Source organism: Orbilia oligospora, assembly GCF_000225545.1.
Source record: "Orbilia oligospora ATCC 24927 unplaced genomic scaffold scaffold00215, whole genome shotgun sequence".
Classification (NCBI taxonomy): Eukaryota; Fungi; Ascomycota; class Orbiliomycetes; order Orbiliales; family Orbiliaceae; genus Orbilia; species Orbilia oligospora.
Genome location: NW_011645772.1, coordinates 420,577 through 433,392, shown reverse-complemented (window position 1 = coordinate 433,392; position 12,816 = coordinate 420,577). Strand labels below are relative to the sequence as shown.

At 46.8% G+C, this 12,816-nt stretch overlaps 5 protein-coding genes across 5 annotated transcripts; 1 reads left to right on the top strand and 4 right to left on the bottom strand.

Annotated features, from left to right (window-relative positions):
- Positions 1-29: 29 nt before the first annotated feature.
- Positions 30-2,447, top strand: AOL_s00215g124 (uncharacterized protein; the record flags this gene model as incomplete). Its single annotated transcript, XM_011129326.1, has 1 exon — positions 30-2,447. The coding sequence occupies one exon, from the start codon at positions 30-32 to the stop codon at positions 2,445-2,447; it is 2,418 nt and encodes an 805-aa protein (XP_011127628.1).
- A 203-nt stretch (positions 2,448-2,650) lies between these two features.
- AOL_s00215g123 (uncharacterized protein) lies at positions 2,651-3,659 on the bottom strand (the record flags this gene model as incomplete). Its single annotated transcript, XM_011129325.1, has 2 exons — positions 2,651-3,273; positions 3,380-3,659. 2 exons carry the CDS (start codon positions 3,657-3,659, stop codon positions 2,651-2,653), a joined length of 903 nt encoding a protein of 300 aa, XP_011127627.1.
- A 989-nt stretch (positions 3,660-4,648) lies between these two features.
- On the bottom strand, positions 4,649-6,359 carry AOL_s00215g122 (uncharacterized protein; the record flags this gene model as incomplete). Its single annotated transcript, XM_011129324.1, has 2 exons — positions 4,649-5,963; positions 6,082-6,359. 2 exons carry the CDS (start codon positions 6,357-6,359, stop codon positions 4,649-4,651), a joined length of 1,593 nt encoding a protein of 530 aa, XP_011127626.1.
- A 1,700-nt stretch (positions 6,360-8,059) lies between these two features.
- Positions 8,060-10,442, bottom strand: AOL_s00215g121 (uncharacterized protein; the record flags this gene model as incomplete). The annotated part of the gene is made up of 3 exons (XM_011129323.1): positions 8,060-8,719; positions 8,811-10,090; positions 10,208-10,442. 3 exons carry the CDS (start codon positions 10,440-10,442, stop codon positions 8,060-8,062), a joined length of 2,175 nt encoding a protein of 724 aa, XP_011127625.1.
- A 302-nt stretch (positions 10,443-10,744) lies between these two features.
- Positions 10,745-12,656, bottom strand: AOL_s00215g120 (uncharacterized protein; the record flags this gene model as incomplete). The annotated part of the gene is made up of 2 exons (XM_011129322.1): positions 10,745-12,089; positions 12,202-12,656. 2 exons carry the CDS (start codon positions 12,654-12,656, stop codon positions 10,745-10,747), a joined length of 1,800 nt encoding a protein of 599 aa, XP_011127624.1.
- Between the last annotated feature and the right edge of the window lie 160 nt (positions 12,657-12,816).

Below are 12,816 nucleotides of genomic sequence, written 5' to 3'. Positions count from 1 at the left end.
GGGCATGATCTGATATAAGTGTAAAAAGGATGCAGCCTTCACTTGCCCGTCGAATGACTTCACGAAGTCTTTGGCGTCAAAAGTCCTTAATACCATCACTAGTCACCCGATCCGCTACAAGCCAAAACTACATCTGCAATGACTGTCTTCGCAAATCCCGCCGCATCGGAGCTCGACATCTTCACCAAGGCGTCACATCAACTCCATCCATAGACTCTCGAATCCCTCCCACTGCAATCCCGCCAGCCGTAAACTTTACTTCCACAGAACAACACGATGACGCCCTCCTCCGTTCCATCTTCGACAGTCCAGACGCCTACAAATCCTTCTCTTCTAGAACTCCAAAGCCTCGTACTGGATTATTCCAAAACCGTTTCCTGACTACCCCAAAGGGATTCATCGTTTTTGCAAACTCATGTCTTAAGAAGGCGAGAAGGGTGGTAGACCGTGTCTCCCGCGCTTCGTCCCAAGAAGACCACGTTCGTATAATCAAGGATCTCGACCGTCTCAGCGATCTATTATGTCGGGTTTTGGACCTCTCGGATTTCATCCGGAATACCCACCCGGACCCCAATTTCGTCTCAGCGGCAGATAAGGCCTTTCAGAGTGTTTATGAATACATGAATATTCTAAATACAACAACAGATCTTTATACCTCACTAAAAGCCGCCATGTTCAACCCTGTGGTAGTAGAGCATTGGGATGAAGTCTCGAGATCCGTGGGGAGAACGTTACTAGCTGACTTTGAAAAATCAGGTATAAATTTACCAGATAATTCGAAGAGAAGATTTGTTTCGTTGTCGAATGATATTTCTAGATTGGGACGGGATTTCGTCAATGCTGCTTCAACGGCGAATCCGTACATTACGTTTACCAGGGATAAATTGAACGGAATGCAACCTTGGACGATAAACAGTCTTTCCAGGATCACAAATTCAGGAATCGTATACCTCCCCGTTCGAGGTCCCGTCGCTCATCATGCCCTACAAACCGTTAAAGACGAGGAAGTCCGCTACAAGATCTGGAAAGAACAGCAAACGGCCCCGAAAGAGCAAATAACATTACTTGAGAACCTCCTCAAAAAACGAGCAGAACTAGCCCGTCTAGTCGGTCGAGAATCCCATTCCGCCGTCACCCTCGCCGACAAAATGGCCCGTTCACCAGAAGCAGTCACCACCTTCCTCCACTCCATGCTCTCCCATACCCGTCCGCTAGCAGATAAAGAAGTGTCGGCCATAACCAACCAAAAGGCTAAACTCCACAATCTGACAAACCCAACCGTCTACGCCTTCGAAAAGGATTACTATCTCCACCAAGTAATTGAGCAACAAAAAAATGTTCTAGGAGATCCAGATATATCAGCCTACTTCTCCCTCGGAACGGTAATGCAAGGCCTCTCCCGTCTCTTCACCCGTCTCTACGGTATCCGTCTCGTCCCCCGTGAAACCGCCCCTGGAGAAATCTGGAACGATGACGTAAGAAGACTAGACGTGATCTCCGACACAGAAGGTCACATCGCAGTAGTCTACTGCGACCTCTTCCAACGGGAAGGTAAAAACCCAAACCCAGCACACTTCACAGTCCGCTGTTCTCGCGCAATAGAAGAAGAAGAAATCATAGAGGAAAGATTAGAGGAAGGTGAAGGCGATGGAATGGCTACCGCTAGAAACAAAGATGGAGTGTTATATCAACTACCCACTATTGCTTTGATATGCGATTTTAGTACCCCAGCGGGTAGTTCGACCCCCCTGTTGGGGTTCAATGAAGTTACTACGTTGTTTCATGAAATGGGTCATGCTATCCATTCAATCGTGGGACGGACAAGATTTCACGAGGTGGCTGGTACCAGGTGTCCTACCGACTTCGCAGAGTTCCCGAGTATATTAATGGAACATTTCGCTCGATCACCAGAAGTCCTTTCCCTTTTCGCAAGGCATTACAGAACCGACGCCCCGCTTCCGCAGGAACTTCTACAGAAGAGAGTTAAAATCGGAAAACTCATGGAAAACAGCGAAACATACCAACAGGTGCTTCTCGCATTACTAGATCAAGAGTTACATTCCCCTCAAGCCCTCGAGAAATCTTTTGATAGTACGCAAATATATCGAAATCTAGATAGATCTTATGGATTATTCCCTCATAGGGGAGGGGAGGAAGGTGGTAGTTGGCAGGGATATTTTACGCATTTGTTTGGATACGGTGGGTTGTATTATAGTTACATGTTGGATAAAGCTATTGCGGATAAGGTTTGGAAGGAGGTGTTTGTGAAAGATCCGGTTTCTAGAGATGCCGGGGAGAGGTATAAGCAGGAGGTTTTGAGGTGGGGTGGAAGTAGAGATCCTTGGAAGTGTATTGGGAGATTATTGAAGAGGGAGGATCTGGTAGAAGATGCGCAGGGGAGGATGGAGGAGGTTGGGAGATGGGGCGCTGAAGTTGCGGCGGCGTAAGGTTGTACCTCTTTATCTTCCTGTATATTCATATGGGAAAGCTATATATACGAGAATTGGGTAAAAATACAAAAGCAACCTCAGGAACTCTGACTATACATTACTTCAGTAGATCAAAGACTAGCTAGAAACCTACAAATTGAGAACATACCCCCAATAGCTATCCCATTCCCTTTAGTAAATGGTCACTATACCAGTCCCCATCACACCTTCTCCATATCCTGGTTCCCCCCAATAATATTCGAACCCGCAGTACTACCCCTACTCCGCCTCCCCTCTTCAACCACCGATACACCTTCCTCCCCCTCCTCCCCCTCAGTCCTAGGATTATAATCCAACGCCACAGCTCTACAAATCATAACCCCACACGAAAAAAGCACCACCACCGCCAAAAACGGAATCCCAAGTCCGATCCCCAATCCAATCCCCAACCCCAACTTCAACGCATGATCACCATCATCACCCCCGTTTCCTTCTTCGTTATTATTATTACCACTTCCTCCCTCTACCTCAGAAGCCAAAGTAGGAGTCGTAGTAGGGGCATCCGTATTTTCCTTTATTATAGTTCCGGTACTTCTCGTGGGAGGGACAGTTGTGGTACTAATACTAAAAGTCCTAACGCTAGGATCTCTTTCCGTAGCTGTATATGCAATCCCATCCGGCGCCTTCCCATTCGTAATATTAAAACTTCTACTCCTAAAACTCTGCGATTCATCCTCTGAGTTATAAATCACTAGGTATAAAGGTAAATACGGCGGATCTTCGATGTTGGTCCATACTTCCCAGGAGTAGGAAGTTGCGTGGGGTGAGGAGGTGGCGTTGCTTTCTTGTATATATATTAGTATGTCAGATCAACCTTAATCCTTAAAATGAAGAAAAGGAAAGACTAGAAGACTTAATAATAATAAAACACGACAAGATAAGATACGAACCAAGTTTTAAATCCTCGCTATAACTGACAACTTCACTTCCTTGCATGGAGAACAACTTGAAAGCATCGTAGTTTGTCCTCCATTTTATAGTAATCCGCTCTCCGGCGGTGTATACCGGGTTATCTTCATAAAAATCGTTGGTCGGGTCATACGCTGGTGGGAATATAAATTCATTCCCAGTCGGTTGTGAGAATACCGAAGTTGTACTGGTCAATATCCCTGCGAGAAGGAATAACGTGAAGGAGGGAGTGAACAACGCAGGGTGGAGGAGGCGGATCATGTTGTAACTGTTGGATTTCCCTTTTTGGACGTGCTTGACTAGGAGTTGGTCAAACGTCGTGAACCTTCAACCTCAAGACCACAGAAAGACGTAGGGGAGGAAAGAGAGAGAGAGAAAGAGAAATAATCCATCTGTGGGGTACTCCATCTTTTCACTTATATAAATAACCTTCAGCCGGAGGCTCTGCGAAATATAATCATCAAACTTTCAAAGCCTCGAAATTCCAATCTCCTCTTTTTTTACGTCGCCTATCTAGACGGCTGGAATGCCCCTCTATTCTATCACAATCTCAACGAGGCTGCCTGATATTCGACACATTCCGTTGTGATAGAACAAAAAAGGGCGTGCACTATGCAGGGAAAAATGAACGTTACGAACGCCTCAATATGCAAGTCGCTCGAACGTTTGCAGGAGCTGAAGAAAATAAGAATCCTACCAATCATATCAGCCCTTTATATCACAGGTATTCAATTTATCTATGTATCAACCAAGCACGGGATCGATTCAAAGGGGAAAGACATTTAAATTTGTAAGAGAGGCATTCGAAAATATGCCCATGAAGTTGAATTCACGGTGGTCCAACCTATAGGCCTAGCTACCTTAGCTATCGATGAAGAATAAGAAGGAGAAAGAAATAGTGTATCTACAAAGGGAATCCCATAACAATGATAAGAAAAAAAAGAAGAAGAAAAGAAATCCAAGAAGAATAAACGAGATGCCTTTCGACGCTTGTTCGACATCTAGTCGCTATCATTTGCTCGCGATCAGATGTGTGCTGTTTTAAATCAGTCTAAGTCATCGACCTGCGCCAGCGTTGAATAATGCCCCTTTCCGTTGAAGAACCATCAAACAATTGTCTAGAAAAGAAAAGAACAGAAAAGAAAAGACAAAAAAGGAAAAGAGTAGATAAAACACAGAAGAAACGAAATCATATGCCCATCTTATCAATATCGGTGCCTCTAATGCGAGAGTGCAGTGATAAAACTGTTCTAATTCTCAAACAACACCTTATCATGGATTACCCGCAATGCCTTTGTCGCATCCTTCTCATCAATAACACATGAAATATTGATCTCGCTAGCACCTTGGCTAATCATCTCAATGTTTACATCGCTAGCCGCGAGGGTAGTAAACATTCTGCCAGCAACACCAACCATATTCCTCATGTGTTTTCCGACCAAACTCAAGATGGTCATGTTACGGATCACATCGACTGTCCCGTACTTTCTCAGGTCATCAATGGCATCGCGCATAGACTCCTCACGAACCTCAGCATGTAGAGCCATGGAGACGTGTACCTCAGAAGTAGAGATAAGATCGACAACAAGTTGGTACTTGTCGAGCGTTGAGAAAATGTTGGCGAAGAAACCATGAGAAAGGGATTTACGATTCGAGTGGATGTTGAGAACAACAATCTTGTTCTTGATTGTAACGGCAGTAGGGCGGCGAGGGCGGAGTTGGAGGAAGTTGCGGGCAGATTCTGAGCGGAAGAGTTTGGGTGGATGGGGAGGAGTATCTAGGCCCTTGGTGGACATGGTATCCGGGAAGATAACGGTGCCAGGGCCGGTAGGGTTTTCGACATTCTTGATACGAATGGGAATACGTGCACGGATGACTTGCTCCATGGTGTACGGGTGGATGACTTCGGAGCCATAGTATGTGAGTTCTGCAGCTTCTTCAGGTGTGATGGTAGGGAGCAGCTTAGCGGAGGGGACTTTTCTTGGGTCAGCAGTAAAGATACCATCAACTTCTTTCCAGACTTGAAGCTCATCGGCATCAATCCCGACAGCAACGAGGGCGGCACAGAGGTCTGTGTATCCACGACCAATAACGTCCAGGAGACTACCAGGGACGTAGCCGAAAAAGCCGGTAATGACAGGAACTCTATCTCCACAAAGAAGGAGTCTTTCTCCGAGGCGATGTGCCAAATCATCATAGAAGCTTTGGCAGAGACCCCCCTTCATTTGGTAACCGGACGGAAGGATGTTTTCCAAGTTGACATACTCCGCATCAACCCCTCTATCCTTGAGCAAGGTGGCCATCAACCTGCAGCTGAGCTTCTCGCCAGCACCAATGATAATATCCTTGGACTTTGGAGAAATCTCATTAATAATCTGAGCTGCACCAAGAAAGCTGGCAAGCTTGCCACACTCGGCTTCAATATGGCCACAAAGCTCATCGGCCAGGTCTGGATTCTTAATAAGCTTCTTTGCTTCGCGGACATGGTCTTCCCGGATTTGGTCAACGACGTCGAGATATGTAGTTGAGTCAGCAACCATGGCCTGGGCCGCAGCATTTAGAAGTCTGTCAGATGACAAGCAACCAAATTAGCAAAACCACATAATCTTTACCTAATGACAAAAGTGAAGAAGGGGCCGGAATCTGGGGTAAAAACAAAGCGTAAAAGCGAATGTGAACTCACCGATTTGTAGTTCCTTCCGCTTTTGTGTCTGTACTTCTGGCAGAACACACAATGGCAACTTTGTTCTGGGCCACATAGACCTTGACGATTTCCTCAGCAATCTTCTCTGGGAACTTGCCGACGCTCGTACCGCCGAATTTCTGAATAATCCATCCCGCGGGGGCTTGATTACTACGTAAGAATTCCACAGAATTGTACATGTGGTCTCCATTGACAGAATTTGGCGGCGAGTGCTGCATACCGTTGGTGAAGCCGTTGATTGGCGACGAGGGAGACATTGTATTGGAAGAGTTGTAATTACGTAAGAGATATCGATGGCGCAATTTCGTCTAGAGCTGAAAAAGGTAGATCGTCTCGAGGAAGGAAAAAAAAAAAACCTGGAGAAAATGTGATCCGGGATGTGCAACGCCTTAACGTCGTCGGTATAGAAGAGATGGGAGGGTCTCTATATATAGATGAAAGATTGCGGGGTGGTGTGCCTTTGGGGTGAGTGAGAACGAGGCAACGGCATGGAGTGTTATCTCGGCCAAAAGGGATGTCCTTTATATTGGATGATGTCTAGAGGAAGGGAAACGTCCGCGACGAGGCTATAGTGGGGGATAGAGCTTGAGAAGGGAAGTAGCGAATGGTAGTCTTTTGGACTGCTTTCCATGTGTGGTGGCGGCGGATCTTGGGATTCGAGTGGTGAGCGAGAACAAGTGCGGTTGAGACCAACTTGCTTGTTTAATAGTCGAAGCACAGGAACAAGAACTGTGATTGAGACATAAATCGAGTCGGACCGGGTGGAAGGGTGGCAGACAACGGGCAGGCTCGAGATATATAAATATAAGTATATAAGTGTATATCTTTTTGTCTTCGTGCTTGCTTGTCTTTTCCCGTCTTGTCTAGCTTCAGGAGACGGATAAATTAAATGGCGCTCGCTCGTCCGCTGGCTCTGGCTAGATACACATGAACATCGGAATGGAATAGTCAGTACGACATGATTATCTAGATATGGATGTGTGTGTGCATGTGCATGTGGTGGATATGAAAATGGGGACGGTATGGGTACAGGTATGGGTATGGATAAGGATATGGTGTCGTTACGGGGTATATCCACTCACCTCGCAGACAATTGGATTCCAAATCGCAGTGAAGGATTGACTCTTCGGAAACGATACGTAGCTTCCAGCTAACTTCCAACTAACTTTCGGTGACGGCGGCAAATTCGGGTGCTCGATTGATTGATCGAATGCAAATGCAAATGCGGGTGCTCTGATGGGACGAAAAAAAAAAAGTAGCGCAGTTAAGTTGCAGTTGTTTGAAGGCCAACTCCAAAAAAAAGGATGAGTCGTCGAGGGTTCCTCCGAAGACCGGCCAAAAAACAGCTGCCAGGTAGCATCTGGACATGTTCCCAGTCTGTCAGATCCATGCACACACAGGCACAGCTGCTAGCATGCTGCACGGCTGCACTGCAAAGAACCTTGCATCCAGATCCATGGCTTAAAACGTGCAGCCACTAGTCAACTTACAGCCTTCCAGAGTCTTCGAAAATTCCCGCAGGCTAAGCGTGGGGTCGCCGAATATACATAATCTGTATGTAATATATGTCAAATTCTCATTGCATCGTCACTTTCACTTTCATTCTCACAGTCTCAGCCGGGGTCCGTTGTAGAGTATCACTGCGATATCACGATCCATAGAATGCAAGAATTTATTCGTGTAGACACTTCTTCACTGGTTATTTGTCGACGGTTAGCATTCCTTTTTTTTTTTTTTTTTTTTTAAGTCATGTGAATGTTTGAGTTCAAGACAAATGTAAACGCTAGTCCCTGATGGCGATGATGATGATGACGGACGAGACTAGTCTGTTTAGGCTGCCAGACCCGACCCTAGCAACATTTTTCATTTGCATCGAGAAAACCATAATATAGTCCTTCCGGGATATCTTCGTGGCTGCATAGAATGTACGACGTAAGTATTCATCGACGTCGAAGCGCTAGTCCTCATCTTCCGAGTCGTCTCCAAATATCGCTTTGAACACCTCATCTCCCGCCCTCGGTATTTCCAGCGCTGGGTTGTGATTCGCATCAACTTCTTCCTCATCCACCCGCTCATCAACTTCCATTCTATCCCCACCTCTATCACCATTATTACCATATGCATATAGATTCCCTGCACTATCACTACCTTCCCTCCCCGCACTTTCAAACCCCACGCTCCTCATACCCCTCCAATCGGGATTGGTATTCGCCTCGATCATCAACCGATCCATTTCCCTCTTCCCCACCAGCTCCACACCTCTCCCTCCCCCTCCAACCCCTTCATCCCCGACAGAGGGATCCACATGCACCGGCGGAGGAACATTAAACCTCTTACAGAGTAGCCTCGTCGGGTAAAACTGCACTATACTTCTTGTCATAGTACCATACATCCCCATCTTTGCCGCCATAAGCGCTGGATCTTCGACTTTTGCCGCAGGTCTGGTGATCAGCAATTCTTCTTCATCTGTTCCCGTATTTGTCGGTAATTGCGAAGCCATAGAACTTGATGATGTAAATCTATTCGCCATTAACCCTGTAACTGGCTTGAATATCCTCGCCGCATGTGCAAACTCATGTAATTCTCGACCCCAGTCTTCGAGTGATACGCCTTTATCCTATATGATCCCGATATGCAAATATTAGTATTTTCCTTCCAATAACCTTTCAACCTCGGTAATCTGTTCAAGGATGGATGAAAAATAATACCCTCACTGGCATGCCACATCGTATCCCAGCCTTGATCTCCAAGAAATTCCGATACCTCACTTTCTTCTCAGGTGCATCCGCATATGGTAAGAAGCCCTTCAGCGCATTCTCCGCCACTTCTTTCTCCAAGTATGGTATCGCATCCTTCGCCTTTTGCACCGAGTCTTTACCCGTATCCACTTGTTCACCTTTCGCTTTTGGAAGATTATTCTTCCCAGAAGCTGACGCAATCCGTTCTCGCGCTGCGGGTGTCAAAAAGTCGAATACGGACTTCCCAGGCTTCTGCTCTTCACCAAGAAGTATGCCTCTCGCCTTGCTATCCAATGGTACACTGCTAGCTTCCGCTCGCGCAGCAGCAGCAGCAGCATATTTCGCAGGATCTGCTAGCAATCGCTTAGGTATCCACCCTTCAGGGACCTCAGGTAGTGGGAAATCCTTTGCCGTCCGATCCAAGTACGGTTCATCGTGAAGAATAAACCCAGGCAAAGGCAGTGTCCCATCTCGACACCTTCGTATCTTCGAGCTATTCTTTTTTGAAACAAACACATGTCGTCCGGGTACTTTAAGTGCTGGTTTGGCCGCAGCTCCACCCGCGGCGGTGGCAACTGTCCCAGTTGTTGCGGCAGCCTTCTTCTTCTTCTTATCTCCCCCAAGCACCTTGTTGTAGGCTGACTTTGGCTTGATTTCGTAAATATCCTCATCGTCCTCGCCGTCATCATTAAAAACCCCCACTCCCATTCCTAACCGTGCATTCGGCTTCCTAACAACCGCCTTGGTCTTTTGTACCGCCTTGTCCTCTTCATCAACACCCTCGGTTTTCAATTCCCCAGTATACCCTACCCCCTTCACGTCCGTTTTAACAGGATACTCTATCACCTTGACCTCCTCCGGCAAGAACCAATACGTCTTGAAATCCTCATCACCACCTTCCTGATCCCTAATTTTCCTCCTAACTTTAGGTCCAATCCCCGTCCCCTCCCTCCACCCGAGTTTTTGCATTAACTTCTTTCCGACCGGATATTCATCAACAGTCCTTGTGGTTGGTCCTAGCATTTCGAATAATTTCGCAGTATTATCGAGCCCTCGGGCAGCTAGCTCCTCAGCTGTAGATCCCGTCCCTTCACCAGCTGCAGCTGCAATTTCAGCTTCACGTTGTACCCGTCTCTCCTCTTCGGCTTCGGCTTCAACACGATCTTCATCGTCCATGAAATCTTCGGGTTTTAACGCTGTAATCTTCGCACGGTTCGTACGGGACGAAGTGAATGTCGACGGCGCCCATCCTATATTACGTCAAACAGAGAAAGTGTCAGTCAATTCATGCCCATGATAAATAATAAATTGGTAAAGGAAAGGGAAAGTAAGACAGATAGGACTGGACGGAGCGAGGGGACAGACACCTTCTTTCGACCCAACGGTATTGAAATACCCAGCATTGAATCCACCCATGAACGCGCCGTGTAACCTTTTCCGACCGCGTTCGTCGACAACCTCTTGTTTCCACACGGGGAGATTTGCATCTTCATCTTTAGATTTCGGATCGGGTTTTGGAAACGGAGTGCCGTAGACTAGGTAGGGTGATGTATCTTCGTTTTCGAAGGTTGCGCGCGAGCGTTTGTTTGGCTTGTACGACATTTTAAATGTGCGGTGGGTGGTGGATCGATGGGTGTGGAGGAGAAAGTTAGTGAACTTGGTGATATTGGATTTGTATGGAGAAATATATGACACAGCCAACACATATTCGGCTTCAAACTCCTGGTCCCACATGCATGGCCTAACAGCCCCAAATAAATCCCATGATATGATACCAATGAAATGAAATGTCATAAAATGTTCAATTGTAAGAAATATAAGCCCGCTAAAATGCTCGGAGATAGGTATATAAGATATGCCCAAATGCGATGGAAGTATAAAAGAAACTACACCCTCGCGACGCTCTACGCCCGATGCGTACTCATAAACTTCTCCCTCTCCACCTCCACGGTTCCCTTAATCCTCGCCCCGCTGAGTATACTGCCTCCAATCCAAGCCCCCATCGTCTCCACCCCTCTAATCGTCCCCGGTGCCACCCCTCCAAATTTCGCATACTTGATCCTTAAACTATCCCTCTCACTTTGTAGCATTTCCCTTTCCCTCCTCTCCTTCTCCTTCTGTTCCTCTCCCTTTTCTCTCCTCTCAGTAAGCTCCTTTCGTCGTTCATCGCCCTTCTTATTCCTTGTCTTGACTAGCTCCCATCCTCCTCTTTCTTCCACTAGTTCTCTTAAATCTCCCAGAATCCTTGATTTCAATCCAGGCATACCCGCAGCTCCTCCTGTAATCACAATCCGTGGAATACAGGTCGCCCTAACATCAACTGGACAATGCAATAATGCCAAAAACACAAGGTATGGCAGTGTATACTCTGACTCATCTTCGTACTCTGCTCTTCCTTGACACCCTTCCATTAATTCATCCACTTTTGGGATAGGTATATAACTTTGTCTGCCCTCTCCTTCTTTACTCCCAAAACTCTGTACTTTCGTCCAGCTTGGTAGGAAGAATGCATATTCCGCCGCCACACTCAAGGCTTCGAATGGTAACTTCATCTTTGTGGTTCGTTCCCCTAATAACGGAGTTTTAAACTCGACGTCAACTTTAGCGTCATATATCGTTTCCCTTCGTTTCTGGGCCCTGATATCCGCCGGTGAAATCTTCTTTTTAATCTTCTTTTTAATCTTCTCTGCTCCCAGGTCGCCTTCTCCATCTTTTCCTTCCTCCTCCTCCTCCTCTTCTTCTTCTTCTCCCTTATGTTCCTCTTCTTCCCTCTCATCAGCACCGACCGGTAGCCCAAATGCAGCTCTCGCACGCTGCCTAGCATCCTCCCTCGCATCACTCGTATCCTTACACCATCCAAACCTTGACATTAAATCCTCAACCTCAGCCCAATTAAATATCCTCCACCAGCTCTCTTCGTCACCCTCGGGCTTTATAGTATTCCATAACAACTGTCCAAATACTTCAACTAGGCTCTTAGACCCCCGGCTGGAGAATTTGATAAAGGATGTTAAAGGCCTAAGCTCATAAACCGGGGTTATTGTAGTTTCTTGCCAACCGACGTCGACGACTAACGCTGATCGCAGGCCCGCGGCGAGACAGCTGAGGACGGGAGATGACAGATATGTTATCGCTGGTGGTTGGAAGTGAAGAAATAGGAGGTGCGAGAGGGTGTTTTGAATGGCGATTGGGAATATGGGGGGTAGGATTATTATAAGGCGTTTAGATTTCGATTCAATTAGTAGATGTCTGCAGTACCACACACATTCCACTCCATCCATTAGTATCAACTCCATAACAGCAAAAGTAGATGTAGAAGGAAAAAGAAAAGAAAAGAGAAAAGAGAAAAGAGGGGGCATACTTATTATAAGCCTCACGTAATACCCTCTCCATCAAATCCTCAACGACACCTAGGTCCTTAAGCCTCAAATCAGTCGTCCAAAGCTCCCACTCTTCACTCCCCGTATTCCGTATCCTAGGTCCAGCAGCCTCCCCAGTACGTCTATTCATTCGAGTTCCACCACGACCCTTTAACCCGACCCTTCCGTACATTTCGGGCGTGATGCCGATTTTACACCGTGGAGCAGATTCATTACTAAACCCTGCGCGGAAAAACCGGGTACCGAGTTCGAAGATTAGAGGTTCGTCGACTTGATGGAGAGAGCTGCCGCCTGGAGAGGAGAAACTGGAAGCTGAAAAACGGGATTGAGGGGTTGTGGGGTTGGCGGAGGAGCGGTGACCGGCTGCAGAACTGCCTGTGGTGGAGAGCTTGTAGGGGGGGTTCGGTGAGAGTTTTGTGGGGTCGCGAGAGGACATGTTGTCGGGGTAAGGATGGAGGCTGAAGATGCAATTGGTGGAGAAAGGTGAACGGCTATCTGGTTATCATAATGACTGGTGAGGGAATCGTGATGGTGATGATGTTTCTAAGGACTAGAAGACGTCGAGAGAAAGCTGTAGTGCGGTGCAGTTGCGGTTG